General features: G+C 31.2%; 1 protein-coding gene and 1 pseudogene across 2 annotated transcripts in view; one reads left to right on the top strand and one right to left on the bottom strand.

Moving 5' to 3' along the window:
* PDS5A (PDS5 cohesin associated factor A) overlaps positions 1 to 20,368 on the top strand; it is a 111,197-nt gene that overhangs the window by 21,806 nt on the left and 69,023 nt on the right. For both annotated transcript variants that reach the window (XM_019751955.2, XM_019751956.2), the window contains exons 3-10: positions 4,742 to 4,945; positions 6,085 to 6,171; positions 6,886 to 6,983; positions 9,363 to 9,489; positions 11,537 to 11,617; positions 13,462 to 13,602; positions 17,716 to 17,831; positions 19,837 to 19,931. In XM_019751955.2, the coding sequence (XP_019607514.1) occupies positions 4,742 to 4,945; positions 6,085 to 6,171; positions 6,886 to 6,983; positions 9,363 to 9,489; positions 11,537 to 11,617; positions 13,462 to 13,602; positions 17,716 to 17,831; positions 19,837 to 19,931 (949 nt within the window). The remainder of the gene's footprint in view (positions 1 to 4,741; positions 4,946 to 6,084; positions 6,172 to 6,885; positions 6,984 to 9,362; positions 9,490 to 11,536; positions 11,618 to 13,461; positions 13,603 to 17,715; positions 17,832 to 19,836; positions 19,932 to 20,368) is intronic.
* On the bottom strand, positions 16,349 to 16,427 carry LOC141570324 (U4 spliceosomal RNA; annotated as a pseudogene).

Raw genomic sequence — 20,368 nt, 5'->3', positions numbered from 1 at the left:
TCAGCAAGTGTTGAGCTCTCCCTATTAGCTCTTTTTTTCTGTGCAAAGCTATAAAGATGCTCAGGATGTCTTTGGAAGATAATGAGTAAACCCAGTTTGATTAGAGTAGAGAGTTGAAATTAATATAACATCTTATATTTGCATATAATATACATATGTATATATACACATGCATATATATATATATATATATATGAGGAGTTATCAAACGATACAGTAAATTTAAAAAATTTATTACAGTAAAAGACACATTGCCATTAAAACCCCTTAGAATACTCCCCCTCGTTTCCAACACACTTATCCCAGAATTCTTGCCACTTTCTGAAGCAGTTCTGGAAGTCCTCTTTCGTGAGTCTTTAGTTGCTCTGTTATGGCTGCCTTGATGTCCTGAATTATTTTGACTTTGGGGAAGAGCCAGAATTCACTCGGTGCCAGATCTGGTGAATAAGGTGGATGAGGGCACACCGTAATATTTTTATTTGACAGAAATTGCCATATACCAGAAGTGATGTGTGACATGGAGCATTGTCATGATGGAGGATGATTTACAGCACACTTTAAAACACACCTTCTCTCAACTGTAGCTCACACCCGACTGAATGAACCCAACAAGTTGAAATTTGTCACACACTGTTACCAAAGTTCGAGGCGCCACTTCCCGTATTGAAGATCCCTGCCTTTCAGTTGGATGGCACTCGGCAGCAGCATTCACCATATGTTTTGGTCACAATGGAAAGGCTCTGTGTCGCACGTCACTTCTGGTACTGCACTTTCTGTCCAATAAAAACATTACGGTGTGTCCTCATCCACCCTATTCACTGGATCTGGCATCATGTGACTTGTGGCTCTGCCCTAAAGTCAAAATGACCATGAAAGGTAAATGTTTTGAATCGATTTAGGACATCGAGGCAGCCACAACAGCGCAACTCAAAAGACACTCATGAAAGAGGACTTCCAGAACGTCTTCAGAAAGTGGTAAGAACGATGGGATGTGTGTTCGAAGGGGGGAGGGGTATTTTGAGTGGATTAATGGCAATGTGTCTTACTGTAATAAATTTTATTTAACATTCACCTTATTTTTTGGTCATACCATAAAAATAAGATAAAATTATAATTTAATTATGTTGTTTGAAATGTCATAAGGTACTAGGCAGTGGGAAACCATTGTTTGAATTGGGGTAACATTAAAACAGGTTTTTAAAGAGTAATGTAGAAGCACTGCTTTTGATTTTGAGAATTAAAGAGGCTAAAATTGGGAGTATGATGTAAGAAGAGCCTAAATAAAGTGTAATAGCAATAGAATAAGTTTTATCAACTGTATTTAGTATAAAGCTAACTCACTTGGAATTTGTAGTCTGGGCTCTTAAGGATACTGAAGTTTTCTTAAAAGGAATTTACAATCTAGGTGCAACAAAAAGACAATAATAAGGTGATGAATTTGGTCAGATCTTGGAACTTTAGGTCCAGAAATTGCTCTAATGTGTTGAATTCCAAAATTAGAATGTGTGTTAAGTAGACTTGAAAGTTTTGTAGTTCTAGTGGCTAATGCATTAACTGTGTTCCTGCCTCGCCTGCTTCTCTCAGGTTTTACCTCAAATGTATATTGGATAAGAGAATTTATGTTACAAACAATTATATGAAACTGGAAAGGAGTATATTTTAGCAAATAGCTCAGTGTTCATTCTAATCTGGCAGTCCATTTATGTACTTAGTGAGTGAACCAACATTTTAATATAAAAATTATAAGGCTTATTTAACTCCAAAATTTAGATGTTTTCACCCCTGAGGGGTGGATATTTTTGTTGTGGTTGAAGGATTAGTATACATGTAGAGACTGAACATCCATAATTCAACAAATCAAACCTTCAGATGACTGTAGTCTTGATTGAATACAATCTCTTGAGAGATTCCAAGCTAAAACCACCTAGCTAAGCCACTCCAATTCTTCATCCACAAAAACTATGTGGTAAATAAATGTTTATAGTCATTTTAAGGCACTGAGTTTTGGGGCATTTTGTGCAAAGCAGTAGATGACAAACACACACCTTCCATCTTTTCTGTTGACAAAAAATCATTTTTTGATGACTCCTATTTCCTTTGTAATAAAATTTAAAACTCCTTAGTTATGGCATTTGGGGGTACAGTTTTTGCCCATTTCACTTCATCTCTCACCTCTCACTGAACTTGCTCTGACTGCTTCAGAATAGTTGTTAAGATGTCTATAATAACTTGAGAGTTTTGCTGAGTTAGCTTTGATGGATCCGTACCTGTGAGAGACATTTCCTTCACTGGCTACCTTTTAACTGAAGAGGTATTTTCATGAGATGCAAATCTGAACATACTATGCTGTTGCTCAAAGCAATTCAGTGGCTCACTCTTGCCTTTAAGCTAAGGGCCAAATATCTATGATTTGCAGGCTCCTTTGACTTTTGTCAACTTGCATGAAGATTTAAACTGATCCTTAGTTTACTCATCCGTAAATATGAGTTTTGATATTTTGTTGGTTGGGGTTAGATGAATTATGCCTGTGTAGAAGGGATCTGTATAAGATAATTTCAGGTGGCCTGGCTAGTCCTACCAAAGTGAATGCTATGATTATTTTTGTTCTCTTCACAACTTCCATTTTGATGCTCTTTACTTTTCTAAGAATCCTTAAACTTGAGGTATTTATCTTTTGTATCACTCTTAATTTCAACTAGATAATCTACTAAAACGTTAATGCATAACCAAGATAGAAGTCTTAATAAGTATCAACTCACACAGAGATGTTTGTACTTTAAAACTAGACTCATTAAAAAGAATAAAAAATAGATTCACTGACTGACTACATAACTAAACCAATATACTGACTGACTACATAACTAAACCAATATATGAAGCTGCAACAGCAGAATGGCAGGCAAGGGCTTGGTATTTTGAGCAGAGTAGCTAGTAATATACATATGTAAGATTACACAGTTGTCTGTTTTGGGGACTTTTCACCAGTGAAGTTAACTGGCATTGGCGATTTCTTTGTGGGAAGGTTTTCAATTTCAGATTCAATTTCTTTTCATGTTAACAGGTCCCCTCCCCACAATGTATCAGGATGTGTAATAATATGTACTCTTTTTTGTTCCTGATATTGGTAGTTTGTGACTTCCCTTCTTTAGTTATTCTTGCTAGAGATGGTGTCAATTTTATTAGTCTCTCCAGTAGTCAGCATTTGGCATTGTTGGTTTTTCTCTTTTGTATATTTGTTTTCCAATTCATTGATCTCTGTTCTTGATTTTTCCCCTTTGATTTTAACTTTTTATTTAATTTGTTATTTTTCTAACTTTTTGAGATGGAAGTATAGCTCACTGATTTTTTTCATTCCTTCTTCTTTTGTACTATATACATTTAAGGCTATAAATTTCCCTTGAGTACCGCTTTTCCCGTGAGTGCAGTACTCCCACAAGTATTGATAGTTTATATTTTCATTATCATTCAGTTAAGAATATTTTCTAAATTCCGTTATGATTCCTTCTAAAATCATTTGAACTTCACTAAATAGTTAAGGAAGAAAAATAAAACCAGTCTTGCTACAAACTTCTCATAAAATAGAAAAACAGAGGAGGAATCATTTCCCAATTTGTTTCAAGCCATTTTAATCTAACTACTAAAATTGACAAGGTTGTCTTAATAAACGAAGTTATAGGTCAACTTTTTTATGAATATAAATGCAAAAGTTGAATCAGTATAGTAGCAAATCATATCTAGTGATATACAAAAGTATTATGACCTAGTTGGCTTTATTTTAGGGATGCAAACTTGGACTAGAATTGGATTTTACAAATGAAAAACTTGGATTAAAATTAGGAAATCAGTCAGTGGGATTTACTATTATAACAGTTAAGAGGGAAATCTGATCAGTTCAGTAGGTGCAGAAAAAATATTTGATAAAATTCAACACTTAACTCATGATTAAAAAAATCTTGTCAAAATAGAAATAGTGCAAATTCAGTATTTGACAATGGTGACTGGTTAGGTAAAGTGTGATTTATTTAAGGATTTTTGAAGGCATGAGGAAATGATTGTGATTTGATAAATGAATAAAGAATTACAGTATGGTTATTTTCATCTTTACAGAGAAAACAGACCAGTATAAAATACACAAAAATGTAAATAGTAGTTCTTTCTGAGGTTGAGAAATTATGGACTTTTACAATTATACTCTTGTGCATTTTAAAGTAATTGTAAAATGTTCATTTGTTAATTTTGTAACCATGAATAACAACAGAGGTTATTTTATAATTAAAAATTTTAATCGGAAGTACCAGTACATAAAAATATTTAAACATGGCTTCCTCTTGTGAATTGCAAACCTATTAAAGTGTGAAATGAAATAGCAGTTTTAAAGAGCCTAAACTAAGATAGCTTTGATAATAAAATAAGAAAGAAACATTGTGATGTTGCAAAATATCAAATTAATTTGGTTGTGCATATGAGGCCAAGATATAAAATGAATAATGAGAGTCTTAAGTTCTTCATAAATCTGGTGTAAATGCAGATAATATGTCTACAAGTTGTCCAAAAGTTGATACTTGTTCATGTTCGTGATCTTTACCCAAATTTTTAAGTGAAGATTTACAAAAACTGTGAGTTTTCTGATAGTCATTGATTACTGGTTTTTGTTGTAATGATAATTTTGAAAAACATATATCCTCCACTGATTTTTAAATATCAGGAGTTGATTACATTTTTCTTTTATACATTTTTACAGATGGTAGTAAAAACTTTTATGGATATGGATCAGGACTCCGAAGATGAAAAACAGCAGTATCTCCCACTAGCCTTGCATCTTGCATCTGAATTTTTCCTCAGGAATCCCAATAAAGATGTGCGTCTCCTTGTAGCGTGTTGTTTGGCTGACATCTTTCGAATCTATGCCCCAGAAGCTCCATATACTTCCCACGATAAACTTAAGGTAAATATAATCTGTACAAAATTGGTTTACTTTTATAGTTTATCTTACCCTTAGGAACATAGCTCTCATATTATTCATCTTATCATCATAAGAAGATTATATCATAAGTTGCCAAACAAACTTATCATTCATTCAGTTACTTTTCATTGAATATCCACAAAAATGACTGGTATTTTTATGATGCATTCAAAGGTACAGGTCAAAGCTAGTCCCTGTCTGCTCATATTTAACCTCGAGGGTAACCCATCTCACAAAGCCCAGATAGCTGAATTGAAGGGATAAATAATGTATTAATAACACCTTTTAAAACAATAGCATAAAAGAATTTACACATTCAAATGAATATTTTCCCCTGCAGGTTATTCTACATGCAAAACTGTATGCTCATCTTGGTGGATTTCCTTTGTTTAAAATATTTGAGGAGCTCCTGTTTTGGATTAATCTTGAACTGATTTCATATTTTGAATAATTTTATTCTTGGCAAATTTTAATCCTTTGGATTGCGTTCTTTTAAATCGTTCTAAAATGAGTTTGTCCCATATTAGTATTATTTTGGGTTAAAACTTCTAAAGAAAGCTTATTAAGAAATGAAACACTATCATCATGAAAAGTAAAACCTTTGGACCAGTCTATTACTGCTTTTGTTCCATACAACTTTAAAGTCACACATCAAATTCAAAATTAGGTACTGAAAATTACTATTTACGTGTAGGAAAATAGTACTGGAAAGAGTCATGTCCAGGTCCTCAAAATGAAAATGATTGTTTGCCATGATGAATGACGAAGATGGTAAAATAGAAGTTATGTAGTAGAAGAAGGGTAACAAGCTATAGAACCTATGGTTTTGTCAGAATGAGAAAGCCTACAGATCTGTGGCAGTAATAATCTTTATTTTTGATTCTAAAGGATAGAATTTTATATGATTTGTTCTTTTCCAGTTATTTTGAATAATAGACTAGGCCAGTCCCAAGTCATTTGGCTAAAGGAGAATTTCTTTTATTGTAGTTTATAATGGAGAAAGCATATATATATATATATATATATATATATATTACAAATATATACACACTATTCGTATATTGTGAAAGAATAATAATTATTTGTACCTAAATTAATATGTTTTATCATTTTTTTAACAGGACATATTTTTGTTTATTACCAGACAATTAAAAGGTTTGGAGGATACAAAGAGTCCGCAGTTCAATAGATACTTTTATTTATTAGAGGTAAAAAAATTTTTTTATTTAAAAAGTATCACCCTGTTTCACGTAGTAAAAAATTCTTAATAGTAACTACTTTATAATGTAAAATGCATCTTTTTGTTTTTGTTTTATAGAGTCCACTTGATAATATATCTCATATATATACATATATGTATATATATGTGTGTATACATACATACATATATATATGTGTGTATATATATGTGTGTGTGTGTGTATGTATATATATATACATATAGGTGGTTTTTTGTTTTTTTCTCCTCATCTCCTGAAAAGGTAAAGTATATTCCATTGGAAAAACTATTACATTATTTGAGACTTTATTTTCATTCTTCTATTTTTATTTTTCTAAAGGGATTAAGTTGAATTGACTTTATTTTCATTCTTCATTCTTCTGTTTTTATTCTTTTTCTATTTTTATCCTTTTTTAAAGGGATTAAGTTGAATTAATTTTCACGGCTCCTTATTATTTTGTATGTATACATGTCTACCAATCTCGAACAATATAGTATTTTTCTATTAGAGAAGGTTGATGCCAACAGATATATGTCTTTTTAAAGGTCGCAGGACATGACTGCTTTAACAACTAATTTTGTATGTTGGACTTTTATAAGCTTTAAATAGATTTCTAATCCTGAAATTTAATTTTATTAATGAATTTGCTTTTGTGTAACTAGTCTGTGTGTATAAATAATAATTTTTATTTATTTATTTAAGAATTTAGCTTGGGTTAAATCATATAACATCTGCTTTGAATTGGAAGATTGCAATGAAATTTTTATTCAACTTTTTAGAACTCTCTTCTCAGTGATCAAGTAAGTTATTTTTGAAGCATTTCTGTTTGTCTCTTTTCTTGCTGTGTATATTGAAGTAACATGTACTATGCATATACACTAAAATATTTTAGTTATAAGGAAATGTTTTCCTTAGATGTCTTATGAAAAGGAAAATAAATAGAAATTTTATTATCTGAAAGCTGCCTTTCCCTTTGTACTACCATTTTAAATTATGGTATCAACTATATTGGTTGACTGTTGTAAAGCAAATGGTATGAGACCTTATAGAAAGAAGTACTAAATTCTGAGGTGGAAATTATAAGTATTGTAAGTACCATCAGTGAGTGCCGAGAGGCATATGGGTAATAGCTTAGCTGTTAAGCACACTAACTTTGATATCAATCTTCTCATTTTAGAGCTAGAAAAAAATCTTGAAGCTTTGCTCTCTCCTTATAGAAATAGGGAAGCTAATGCACAAAGGAGTGTGGTGGCTTGCCTAAGGACAGATTGCTGAACAGGAGAGCCCAAACTCTGATTTCAGTCCAGTGTTTTATTTTTGTGTTTTGTATGGTAAACAAAGCACTGTTATGAAATGTGTTCTACAGGATTACATTATATACAAACATAATATATCTCACATAAATTTTAAATTTTCTAGTAGCCACATTAAGAAGAAACAAATGAAATTTATTTATATTTATCCCACTAGCTCCAAAACATCATTATGTGAACATGTAGCTCTATCCATACTTCAAGTATTTAGTAGCAAAATGGCTGTTGGGTAATGGTTTCCATATTGGACAGCACATTTCTAGAGTTTTCTATATATATTTTTATGGATACTATATCGTCTTTTCCTTTGATAAAATGGTAGGAAGAGAGTTTATTTTGGAATAAAGAGGAAAGGACTGGACCTACGTAGTCTAGAGAGAAGTTTATAAAAGATTGCATGAGAAAAAGTTTCCTATGGCAATTAACTGAAGGCCTTTAAATAAATGACACAATACATAAACTTTACCTTTTGTATTAGTTAACTTTTACTGCATAACGAAACAATGCAAAGCTTGGTCGTTTTAAAACAACTACCATTTTGTTTAGCTTGTGATTCTGCCTGGCGGTCTTTTTAGTCTGGGCAGGATTGTACTTATATTTGCAGTCAGTTGGCAGGGCATCTGGCAGTTGCTGAGGTAATAGGAGAACTGGGTCAGGTGTCTGTCTCTGATCATCCAGCAGGCTAGCCCAGGCCTCTTCATATGCTGACTGGGATTCAAAAGTAGCAAGCCCCACCGCACAAGTACTTTTTAAACCTCTCCTGATTTCATGTTTACTTATGCTTCATTGTCCAAGCAAGGTACACAGGCAAGCCCAGATTCAAATGGTGGTTAGACAGACTCCAGGTCTTGAGGGGAGGAGCAGCATTTTAAAGGCATGTGCATACAGAGATTGGAAAAATTTGTGGTCACTGTTTGCATTTTACTTGTTTTGAAACTTTTTTAAAAACTAAAATCACCAACAAAATTAAAAAAACTTACTCCTGAAATTGTCATCATTCTGCCCCTTTTGCAAACTTACCTATCCAATTAAGTCCCACTCTGCATTTCTACTTCTTTCATCTCACAATTATTTATACATACACACTGTGCAGCTTTCTTTGATCCTATTAATATTTTTATTTCCTGAATCTAAATCTGTTTATTATTGACCTAATTATCTAATTAAAGTAATTCATAATGAGGTATTGGTAAATAAAAGACTTGCCTTTTGAAAGAGGAGCTTATTGATTTGTATCTAATCACACATATACCTGGTGTTCTTTACCATGTATATGGTGTTTCTTTACTTTTTGTGTAGATGAAGATTTCCATTTGGTGTTGTTTTTCTTCTTTTGTCCCAAAGACTTCCTTTAACATTTCCTATAGTTCAGGTTTGCTGCTGATAGAATTCTTTTAGTTTTTGTATGTCTGAAAAAGTCTTTATTCCACCTTCATTTTTGAAAGTTATTTTCATGGTAGAGTTCTAGGTTGATCAGCTTTTTTCTTTTTTTTCTCTTTTAGTACTTTAAAAAATGTTGCTCCATCTTTTTCTGATTCACAGTGTTTCTAATGAGAAGTTTTTCCATTTTTAATCTTTGTTCCTCTGTACATAATTATCTTTTATTACCCTGTTTTAAGATTTTTCTCTTTATTACTGTTTGAATCCTAATTGTGTAGGGACTTAATTCATTTTAAAGGCCATTGTTTTTATACAACAGTATCTTCTAGCTATGTAATACTCAACAGAGAGAGAAAGTAAGTAGAGCAGGTAAAATTTCTTTGCCATTTTTGGCACAGTTCCCTCAAGTGAAAATCCTTATGTATGTGAGACAGTTGCTAACTTTCTTTTTGTAAGTCTGAATTTTCTTCCTTTTTTTTTTTTTAGCAATAGCCACAATAAGAAGGTACAAATGCACATGCTAGACTTGATGAGTTCTATCATCATGGAAGGTGATGGAGTTACTCAAGAATTATTGGACTCCATTCTTATTAACCTCATTCCTGCACATAAGGTCTGTATGTATGAAAATATATAAAGGTTAATATTTAAAGGTAGTACTACACATATGAAATATAATTGTTTTTTCACCATTTGCGATCCCACATAATTATTCCTACTATCATTCTCCAGCCCCCAAATAAGACGGAGTAACACACATTAGTCTTGTAGCAATTATTGTTTTTAAAAGATACATTGGTTAACATTATATTGTGGAGATTTTTCATTCAATTAAGTGCTACCTGTTTTCTGGAAAACTGAAAAATTTTCACATTCACCAGTCATATCTAATCTGGGAATTGCAAGAAGTTAGAGTACTATCTTGGTTAGTTTTTTTTAAAGAAATGTATTTTCTCTTTTGTAACATAAATGTGGAACATAGGAATTTGGATTTGTTCTCAGAACCCATACTCTTTTTTCTTAAGCACTTTGAGAAAAAGATTTGAGCAGAAATGGGAACTATAGTTAATGTTAACCATAGTTATTAATATTTGTTAATTGACTGTTACTAACATTAGTGTTAATGAGGAAAGGGTGATTCAAAGCTGTATATTTCTCCTCGTTTCCTTTTTCTATTTCTGCTCGGTCCTCCTAAGGAACTGAAAGATTTAGCTTCTCACAAGCTCCTGGCCTATCCCACTATTGATATTTACCCTCCTTTTCTTTTCCTTGTAATGGTTCAGTCATCTATTATCAGATATTAGATATAATTAATTATAAATTCTTCCTCTCGACTCTCTGACTCTCTAAACATTATTTGCAGTTTATTAATTTAAATAAATCTGTAATTGGTCAAAATTTTGAAGAGTGTGGCAAGGAAATAGTATATGTCAGGCAAAATAAGAGGAAAAGCTTTTGAGAGGAATAGATAGTGTATTTGGTGTTTACTCCAGTTATAGAGTATTTTTGTAAGTACAAAATATACCTCCCTCCCCTTTTTCTTTTTTTTTAAGGAGGACGCAGCTCACAGTGGCCCGTGCTGGCATTGAACTGGCAACCTTGGTGTTATCAGCACTACACTCTGACCAACTGAGCTAACGGGCCACCCCCAAAATAAACCCTTTTAAGAAATAGAAAGTTTGCCTTAATTTTGAGCTAATGTTTTGCCAATGGAATAAAAGCCTGGGGCAAGGGTCAGAAAGCTGCTTATGGCTTACGGACTAAATGTGGCCCACTGCCTATTTATGTAAACAAGGTTTTATTTGAACACAGTCATGCTTATGTGTTTTTATTTTGTCTATGACTGCTTTTCACACTATAGCTGCAGAGTTGTGTGGTTGCAGAACTGACCATATGACTCACAAAGCCTAAAATGTTTACCATCTGGCTCTTTGCATCAAAAGTTTGCTGACTACTAACCTAGAGTATAGAGTTTCTTAGTTTCTTTTTGGAAGAGCTGCAAAATAGATGGTGACTAAATCTCACTTTGGTCTAAAACTTCAAAGTATAGAGATGTGAACTGGCACTCTTTAAAACAAGAATTCCATTTTCAATAAGTTTTAAACGAATCAAATATGTATCTTTTCTACAGTCTTTCTTTGACCCTTTAATATGTTGCAGTGCATTGGAACTCTTGAAGAGTGAACACAGTATTCACATTTCAAAAATATAATTGATTGACAGTTTTACTTGGAAACTTTCCAGTTATACTCTTCCTCAGAGGACACATTGATTAGACAACGAAATACTGAGATCGTGCCTTAGAGAGGGGTGTGTGTATATTTATTTAGGGTACATGGGTGTAATTGCCAGTTAAAATTGGTTAACAAACCAAAAAGCCTTAGGTCAATTTTGAGTTTAGTAAAATTAAACTTGATATAGGGTTGGACTTTTGGCCAACTAACTATGTAATGCATTTTAGTTTTTGATTGATAGTGGTGCTTTTTCCAAATTCGCATTTAAGACCATTTGACTAAAAGGTATTGGGTAAACCTTTAATGGGATTCCATTGTATTTTTTGCTTCAGATTTTGTAGATTTGAAGACTGTAGTGTTCTAATGGTGCTAGCTCATAAATTCACTGAACCATGTGTAACTTTGCATATTTTTATTGTGTTCCAGAATTTAAATAAGCAGTCCTTTGACCTTGCAAAAGTCCTATTGAAAAGAACAGTCCAGACTATTGAGGCATGCATTGCCAATGTATGTATTTCTGCTTATATTTATTCCATAATTATGTAATCCTTCATCCATGTACTAATTTATTAGAGCCTTTCACATGTAGATTTATGTAGCCTGTGAACAGTTTTATCTATTTAGAGCAAATATATAGAAGAACTGATGTGTTCAAATGTGACCAAGTGCCACATGACTTTATAAGCTTTACTGACATTATTTTTAAATGGCACAAGGTGGGGGATGTTATTTTATGAAAACTTGTGTACAACTCTTCTAGCCTTTATATTTTCATTTATCTTTTTATCTCCTGGATATGCAAATCTCTTTCATTTTCTCCTTTCATCTTTATCTTTGGCTCTCTATCTATATTTTCCTCTTCATGTCTCTAGGTCATTCTTTTGAAAACTTTTTTTCCCTCCTTCTTAAATAGTTGTCATATAGTAATAAAAATACTTGTTTTTACTTTGTTGAGAAGTTGCTTTTTTCCTACTAAAAAATCAATAAAGTAATTTGGAAAAAAATTAGTTATAATTTTATTCAATGTAGCAATTTACTCACACTCATACCTATTTTTTCACATACTCTAATAAAATTTTGAATTTTCTTCATATTGTATATATCCATATTTTGATATTTTTATTTATAATATGAATGACTATAAATGTTCCTTTGAATTGACGTATACCCATAATTTATCTACCCATTTCCCTGCTGCCTTGTAGGAAAATATTTAGATTTTTATCATTGTTCTCCTTTAATAATTATCTTTGTGAATGTAACCCAAGTGAGAGTATATTAATTTGAATGGTATGAATTATTAGTATTATTTATATTGCTAAATTAATACTTAGACATGGTTTAAAAAACAGTTTTCTCAACTAGTACAAAAGAGTATACATTGAAATATTTGTCTCTTCCACCCCAAATACCCAATCCTCAATTCTCAAAAATAACTATCACCAATAGATTTTCATATATTCTTCCAGAATTCGTGTTCTATCCTTATTCGTGTATCTATTTTTAAGTTTTGTTAAAACCATTTTCTTTATTCTTTTCAAGTTGAGCATAGTAAATTTGAGTATTTTCTAACTCCTAATGTATGTTGCTTTTCAAAAGTAATATATCATTTGATGATACTACCAGAAAAATACATGCTTATATCAGTTGCATACAACTGCCTCTTTAGCATTTTTAAATTTAATATTTTTTTCTAAGTTGTATGTGTTTTGGCAGGGAGTGGAGGTATCAGTTAATTTGCACTCTTTATATTCTCTTTATTTCTTCCTAGCATTCTTTTAAATTATCAGTTAGCTTTTGTATCATCACCTTTTCCTGCTCTTTGTCCTGAGTCAAAATGTATTTGACTTTCTCGGATTTGAAGACTGTAGTGTTCTAATGATTCTTAAAAAAAAAATCTCATCCCCACATTTAAATACTCTTTGTTATTAAAGCCATGGAAAAATTGGTCAGACTTAAACAGAAAAAGGTTACAACTTTAAAACTTTTCTCTGCTATAAGAAAATTTCTCTATAAAATTCTCTATGATGAATTACAAACTATCTAAATTGTTTCATTTTAATGAAAGTTAAGTTTCCTAGAAATGTCACCCTAATTTGAAAGAAAGCTAACTCTCCATTCTTTTTTACCTTTTTCCTCCATGTGGCATTCGTAATTTGATATTTAAAGGTTTATTTCATCTGTTTTAGTGACCATGGTATTAATAACTGAAATAGACCTATTCTGTTTCATCCCTTCAGTTGTGTATGTAATGCCTAATTATATTGTTTTTTTTAACATGTTTATTTAAAAAACCTATCCAAGTTTTTTAATGAAATGGATATTTTATTTTGTTTTAATATCTCCTATAGTTTTTCAATCAAGTTCTGGTGCTGGGAAGATCGTCAGTAAGTGATTTGTCAGAACATGTATTTGATCTGATTCAGGAACTTTTTGCTATAGATCCTCATTTATTATTATCTGTCATGCCGCAGCTTGAATTCAAACTGAAGGTAGGACTGACTATAATTTTTAAGCCCTTTAAGCTTTAAGAGAAAATTATATATCATATAGTTTCTTTTTAACTGTAAAAGAATAAAATGTGAGTTCAGTTTATATTTTTATATCTATAGTTAAGATATATAGTTAAGGTATATACATTTTGCATCATTTGAATAAAACAGTATCTCTCATCTAGGTGATAGAATTTACACTGCAGAATTATAACTTACCTAGTTGTTAAATATCTGATAAACACAGTGACACAAATAATAGATATGAAAAATGGTAGTATCCCAGAAACTTATGGTACATGTTATTAAATGATATTTATTATTAGATAGATATGTTTTAGAACATCAAAAGATTTCAAACTGAGTGCTCAAAGGGTCTTGATTATAATTATATGAACCCTTTTCATACTATAGATCAAGGACAGAAATTTTACTGTATGAGTTGGGAGTATATTTTTTTAATAACTAAGCAAAGAATTTATAACCCCTCAAAAAAATATGAAAAACCTGACACTTGATGCTCTATCCTAGCTGAACTACAGAAGATAACACCTTACATTTGCTTAATATTCTGGACTTTTTGAAAGGTTTTTTTATATCCAATATCTTATTTGATCCTTAAATCAAGCTATGATACAATTAGGAGCTACATTACAATTTTTATTTTTGAGATGACAAACTTAAGGGGAAATATTTTGCCCAGTTACACAGTTAAAACAGATATGGGATTAGAACTTTGATTTCTAGACTCTTAAAACATGTATAGATAATTAAGAATTGTCCGAACGGTCTTTTATTATTAGGTTGGTGCAAAAGTAATTGCGGGTTTTGCAATTAGTTTTAATCTTTTAAATTGCAATTACTTTTGCACCAACCTAATACAAGCATTTGTTATTTAGTATAAAGGACATTGTACCAGGCTTCTAAGAAACACTGTTGTGTGGAAAATACTATATGGAAAACAAGGTTTTATTTGTTTATTAAGAGTTTGTTTTAACAACAGCCTAAAGATGTTTCCATGCAAATTATTTCTAGGCATTAAAATAGTTTCTCCCAGTCTATTCATAGAGACTGAATATGAAAAGCGAAGCTCTTTATCCTTAAACAAGACTGCCGTGATAGATGGTGAGAAGGATTTAGCACCTAGTAGATTTACATGTGTGGACTTAATGTAAACTGAAGGAAGCTAAGCCACAGTGGTGGTTCATACCCCATTCTATACCCCATTCTTCTGTAGGTTCATTTATCTAAAGCAGAAGTTGCTACCAAGCTGAACCCAGCCCCCAAACAGGTTTTATTTGGTAGATTTTATTTTAAAATTTCATACAAAACCTTTTCTCTTTTTAGTTGCTAACATTGAATGAATGAAAAAATTTAAAAATCACATTTTATTTAAAAGTTCAGATGTATGCAGTTCCTTTTTTTTAAAAAATCAGATGATTTGACAAAATGACTAGAACCTTCTCTTCATTGATATAATTTGATTTCATAGATGGACTTTAATGGTACGTGAATAAGAATTCCTTTATAGATTTTTTAATTTCCTGTTTTAAAATAATTAACCCTGTAGTCAATATTATTTCTGACTCTGTAGTCTATTTTAGTACTACACACACACACACACACACCACAAGGCCATTTATTTTTATGTTTCTCTATGTTCCTAGATAAATTCATGCCCTTTTTAAACTTTATACTGAACTAATGCTGTGTCTAAAAAATAGTTATAATAGAATATTTTGTTATTGTTTTAGAACAGGTACCCACTACCTGTGTTATTATTTGCTCCTGACTGCAACCTTAGCCTGTACCAATATTGCTTTGCTCATCACGAATAAAGAAACTGAAATTCAGAGTTGTTTATGTACTATCTATATACTGAGGGTGCCAGAAAAATGTGTACACATTTTAAGAAAGGGAAAAACTGTATTAAAATTGTAATAATATATACCAATAACAAAAGATGAATACAAGCCATGTGTATAAATTTTGGGGCACCCCTGCTATAATTAGGGTGTCCCTTTTTGAGTCACCAGTATGTGCTAAGCAGATAACCTAGGAAGCTTTTATGACTGAATCATATAGCTACAGCTTTTCATAGTTAAGAGTCCTAGGTTACAATTCCTTTGATTTTACTCTATATTGGGCCACTGTATGCAATTGTATGCACTGTCTACTGCATAGGTCTACGGAGTGCTATTCTCATGGTTCAGGTGTACCCTGGAGTTGTGCTACTTAGCAGCTTTGGCTATATTTATCAGGAAATTTTGCCACGTTTTACATTTAAGATTATTTTCATGCCACTCAGAGAGAGACTGACATTTACATTTATTCCCCAAATTTAAAAACATTATAAAACAGTCATAATTGCTTTATTTTTGGTATAAGTAGAAATTTTCATACAGAATTGTTCTGAATCAGTTACTCTGTAATTAGAAATAATAATAGAGTTAGTTACCTTTTCTAGCAAGGATTAAAGAGAAATAAAAACTAAGATGCTTTTTGGATTTCTTTTAGGAAGTCATTAGTAAATTGTTGATGCAGAATTGCTAATTTTTACCCACTCTTTTAATTATGAAGATACATACGAATGTGTATTTGTATTCAAACAGTACGTTATGTAACATCTCAATGAGATAATTTTACACTTTGGGATAGATTAATAGTACATATTGTACATCAGAGACACCAAATTATTTTTGCACCAAAATAAATTACCATCACTGTAATCCCATTCCTACCTCACTCAAGGAATATATTTTAATTAGCAATAATCGCGCCTCGGATAAACTTCATTGGCTACGATACTGCCACTGCGCAAAGCTAAGGAATATATTTTAAATTTTAAAAAGACGGACGAGTTCTCACTGTTTTATTTCAGTAGTTAAATATGTAGATGTGAAATGTCACCTCATTTGAAATAATCACTAAGCTACTAAAGTAGTCACTTGCAAATAGAATGAAATTTCCCCTTATTTTCTAGTGTTTGACATTTAAGGGATAAATTGATTTCTTTAAAAAATTAAATAATCACATTGGCCAGTTAGTTGTACTTAGTGAAAGCCAGTACTAATGCATTGTTATCATATCGCTTGAGAAAAAATTTGCCAAAGAAAGTCGTTTTGTGATAATACGTTAAAGCTTGACAGTTTTCATTTTTACATCTCTGATAAATTTCCTATTTTACCCACAAAACTTCTATTCCTGAATGTTAAGATATTTATAAGGAAAAGACTATATACTCCATGGTCTTTATTTTTTTTAACTTACTATCTTTTCTCATGAATATTTGTTTATTGGATTTTTGGTATTGCTTGGGACTTTGTATTTGAACATTTAAAAAATTAGCAATTGGTTTTAATTATTGCCCTTATTTTCCTAGTAAATGAATATGTGATTTTAAATAAGTTTCACAGACCATATAGTTTCAGAATAACTTAATTTGTATTAAGATGTGACATCACTAGTGAAATTGAAACAGAATTTTCATAGCATATATTGATTCAGGTTAAGAAACTAGGAGGTTCTTGTCAAAAAACAACTTTTAAGTTTTGCTTTTTTGTAGTGTTCAATTCACTTTACCCTGTAGATCCTCGTAAGATTCTTGTTCTATTAAAATGAGTTTTCCTGAATTATGGCATTCTTCTGTGCCTTGTTGCCACGCAGTAGGGGATCCTTCACATAACATCACGTGTCGCAAAACCTTAATTGATATGAGTTTATGTTGGAGCTCAAATTTACAGGGAAGATTCCTTGTAAATAAGGCTATTAAGATGGGAATTTTTTCCAGCTTCATCTCTCACAGAATTCTTTATAGGAGTCTTAGGGAATATTAGAATTGAATGATTATCTTCATGTTTCTGTGTAGATTACAAACAAGCAGTAAAGTAGGCATAAATGAGCATGTTGGGAGGATGTTATTAATAGCGAAGAACCGGAAGATCTCACGTGAATCAAGTCAATGTCTACGTAGTAAAAAAGAGCATAATGATATTTTAAAGTTCTCATCATTATAAACAGAAATATGAAATTGAAGCTTTTCGAGGAGGTTCCATTATATTTTCTGTGATTTGATTAAACCTCAGAGTTCATACATTTTGTCTTTTCCCTTAGAGCAATGATGGAGAAGAGCGATTAGCTGTTGTTCGACTTTTAGCTAAATTGTTTGGTTCTAAAGATTCTGATTTGGCAACACAGAATCGTCCTCTTTGGCAGTGTTTTCTTGGACGGTAAGAGAACATAACATTCTATGGATTCTTTTAAACTTTAGAGGCCAGTCAATATGGTCCACTTGATTAAAACCACACATACCAAAACTTTAATTGATATGTGTTTGTTTTTTTAGTATCTGTGTTGCTGTCTTTCTTGAAGAATAAATTATAGAACAAATTTTTATGAAGATAGCTTATTGTTTACCCACATAACACTTTTAATCTTTTTAGTGCTAAAATAATGTCATAACAAATAGAATAAATAGGCAGCATCTAAGACTGTTCATCTTAAGATTTTTAAGTAAATCATGACACTGAAGACATAATGATCCAATCCACACTGTTTTTCAGTCCAGCAATTTATTCATTTACTAATGCTTATGTTTTAGGTCTGTAGCTTATCTAATTGAATAATGTCTGTTTTGAACTAATTTGGTATTTATTATATGATTTTGAAATTGAAAACATCATTCTTCACTTGAACAGTTTTTTTAATGTTCCTTCTCAAAAACTTAGAATTATTATGTTCTGTCAACTTGATGATAAGTTCGAAACCTATGAAATTTATTAAATTCCCATTGCATTTCCTGTACATATTTCTTTGCTTCAAACAGTGACTGAAAATTTGATTTTTCTAGTAGTATTCTGGAGAACATTTGAGATTCATCGTTGTTTAATTCAACTGATTCAGAAAATGGGCTCAGAAATTTTCTTAAATTTGATACAATACTTGTAATGATTTTAGGTTAAATATTAAAATATAACAAACAAATCTGAGAAATTTTGGACACTGACATAATAATATCTTAAGTTACTTGCTCAAAACAGGTCATTTTGAGGGTCTTAATAGGAATAAGTACTATTTGAATAATTAAACTTGAATTCATAAGAATTTAGAAAAGAAGCAACTGTACTTGTCAGTATATAGAGGAATGATTCTGTTCTTGTGATTGACATCAGTATTTATAGCAAAACATTTAAGCAGAAGTGCAGGAGTCCATTTTTACCTGGGTTACTTGTGAAAACTAAATCCACCATAACAGGCTTTTTACATTCATAATTTTACATTCACTGCTATCTCCAACAAAGGGTCTCTGATTCATTGAAACGAAGTATTAACAGTGTTATCTGTTTTGTACTATTTTCTTTAATTTAGCAGTAAGCATTTTAATACTTTGTAATTTAATTGATCATAAATGGCAATGTTTTCATTTTTCTCTGGCAGTTAGAAAATTATAAATCTTAAATGCAAAATTTCATTAAAATATGATTACCTCTGGATAAGAAAGTACGAAGCCATGGATATTAAAACATTTATTAAATAAGTTTAATTGGTTTTATGTGATCACTTCAAAAATAAAAATATTTCCTGCTATTTAAAATCACATTATTTATAATTGATAAATATGTTTTTTAAATTGCCCAATAATAAATTTTAACTTTGAAAGTTGCTCAGCTTATCCTTATTGTATATGCAATTTTGAATTCCCTTGTGGTGGTTCATATTTATTTAATTCTTACAATATATTATACTTTAAAAGAGCATTTCAATACAAGTTGGTCCTGACCATATAAAACTTTGTTATGAGGCAGTATGATACAGGCATTTCATGCACTCATCTTTGACCTTCTGGATCTGCCTCATATGTGATTTGCCTTCTACCTTGTGTACCCCTAGTATTTTCCTCCTATAAAATGTTTTCAAGTAGATTTTGTGTGTTTCAAATATTTTTTGTTTGTACTGTAGCACAATTTTAAGCACTTAAATTTTTGACTCTACAAAGTAGACTTTTTTGTTTGTTTTAGCATAGTAAACAAATTTTGTTTTCAAAATTTTTTGTGAAATTATTTCTTTTTACTTTATATTCTTCCTTCAGAACATACTTACTGTCATTATAATAATCAACACATTTTCTAATCAGTAACTGTTTATAGGCATTTACATAATGTTAGATATATGTACCTTATTTGAAAATAATTATTTTGCCTTACAACTAATATTTAGCGATCTTTTTAAATGTAGATTTAATGACATTCATGTTCCTGTGAGATTAGAAAGTGTGAAATTTGCCAGTCACTGTTTAATGAATCACCCAGATTTAGCAAAGGATCTCACAGGTAAGCTAGCTGGTTTATATTACAAATATGCGAGTCATCACACAAATGTATTGTAGATGTGGCCTTTGACCTTGACTTCAGTTTCTGACTAGGTTTTAACTCTGGCACTATTTCAGGTCTATATTTGTCATAGACTAGTAAATGATTTCACATTTTTACAATAAAATTAAAATTGAAATCTTTATATTGTAATCCTTTGGAAATTTTTGGAAATTATAGTTTGAGGACATAGGCTCTTACAATATTGGATTTGTCACAAACCGTTATACCTATGTGATAATTAAATATAGTAACATCTGATAATAAGTGGGAAAGTGACTTATCTTCTGGACTAGACTAGAATTTCTCATTCTTTATTGGAACACAGAGCACTTTAACCTACTTATTTGTTAGCAGCAAATAAATGGCTTCTATCAAAATACTGTTAACCAAAAATA

Source organism: Rhinolophus sinicus, linkage group LG02 (assembly GCF_036562045.2).
Source record: "Rhinolophus sinicus isolate RSC01 linkage group LG02, ASM3656204v1, whole genome shotgun sequence".
Lineage (NCBI taxonomy): Eukaryota > Metazoa > Chordata > Mammalia > Chiroptera > Rhinolophidae > Rhinolophus > Rhinolophus sinicus.
Note: the sequence above shows the minus strand (reverse complement) of the source record. Positions and strands in the feature narration are given on the sequence as shown.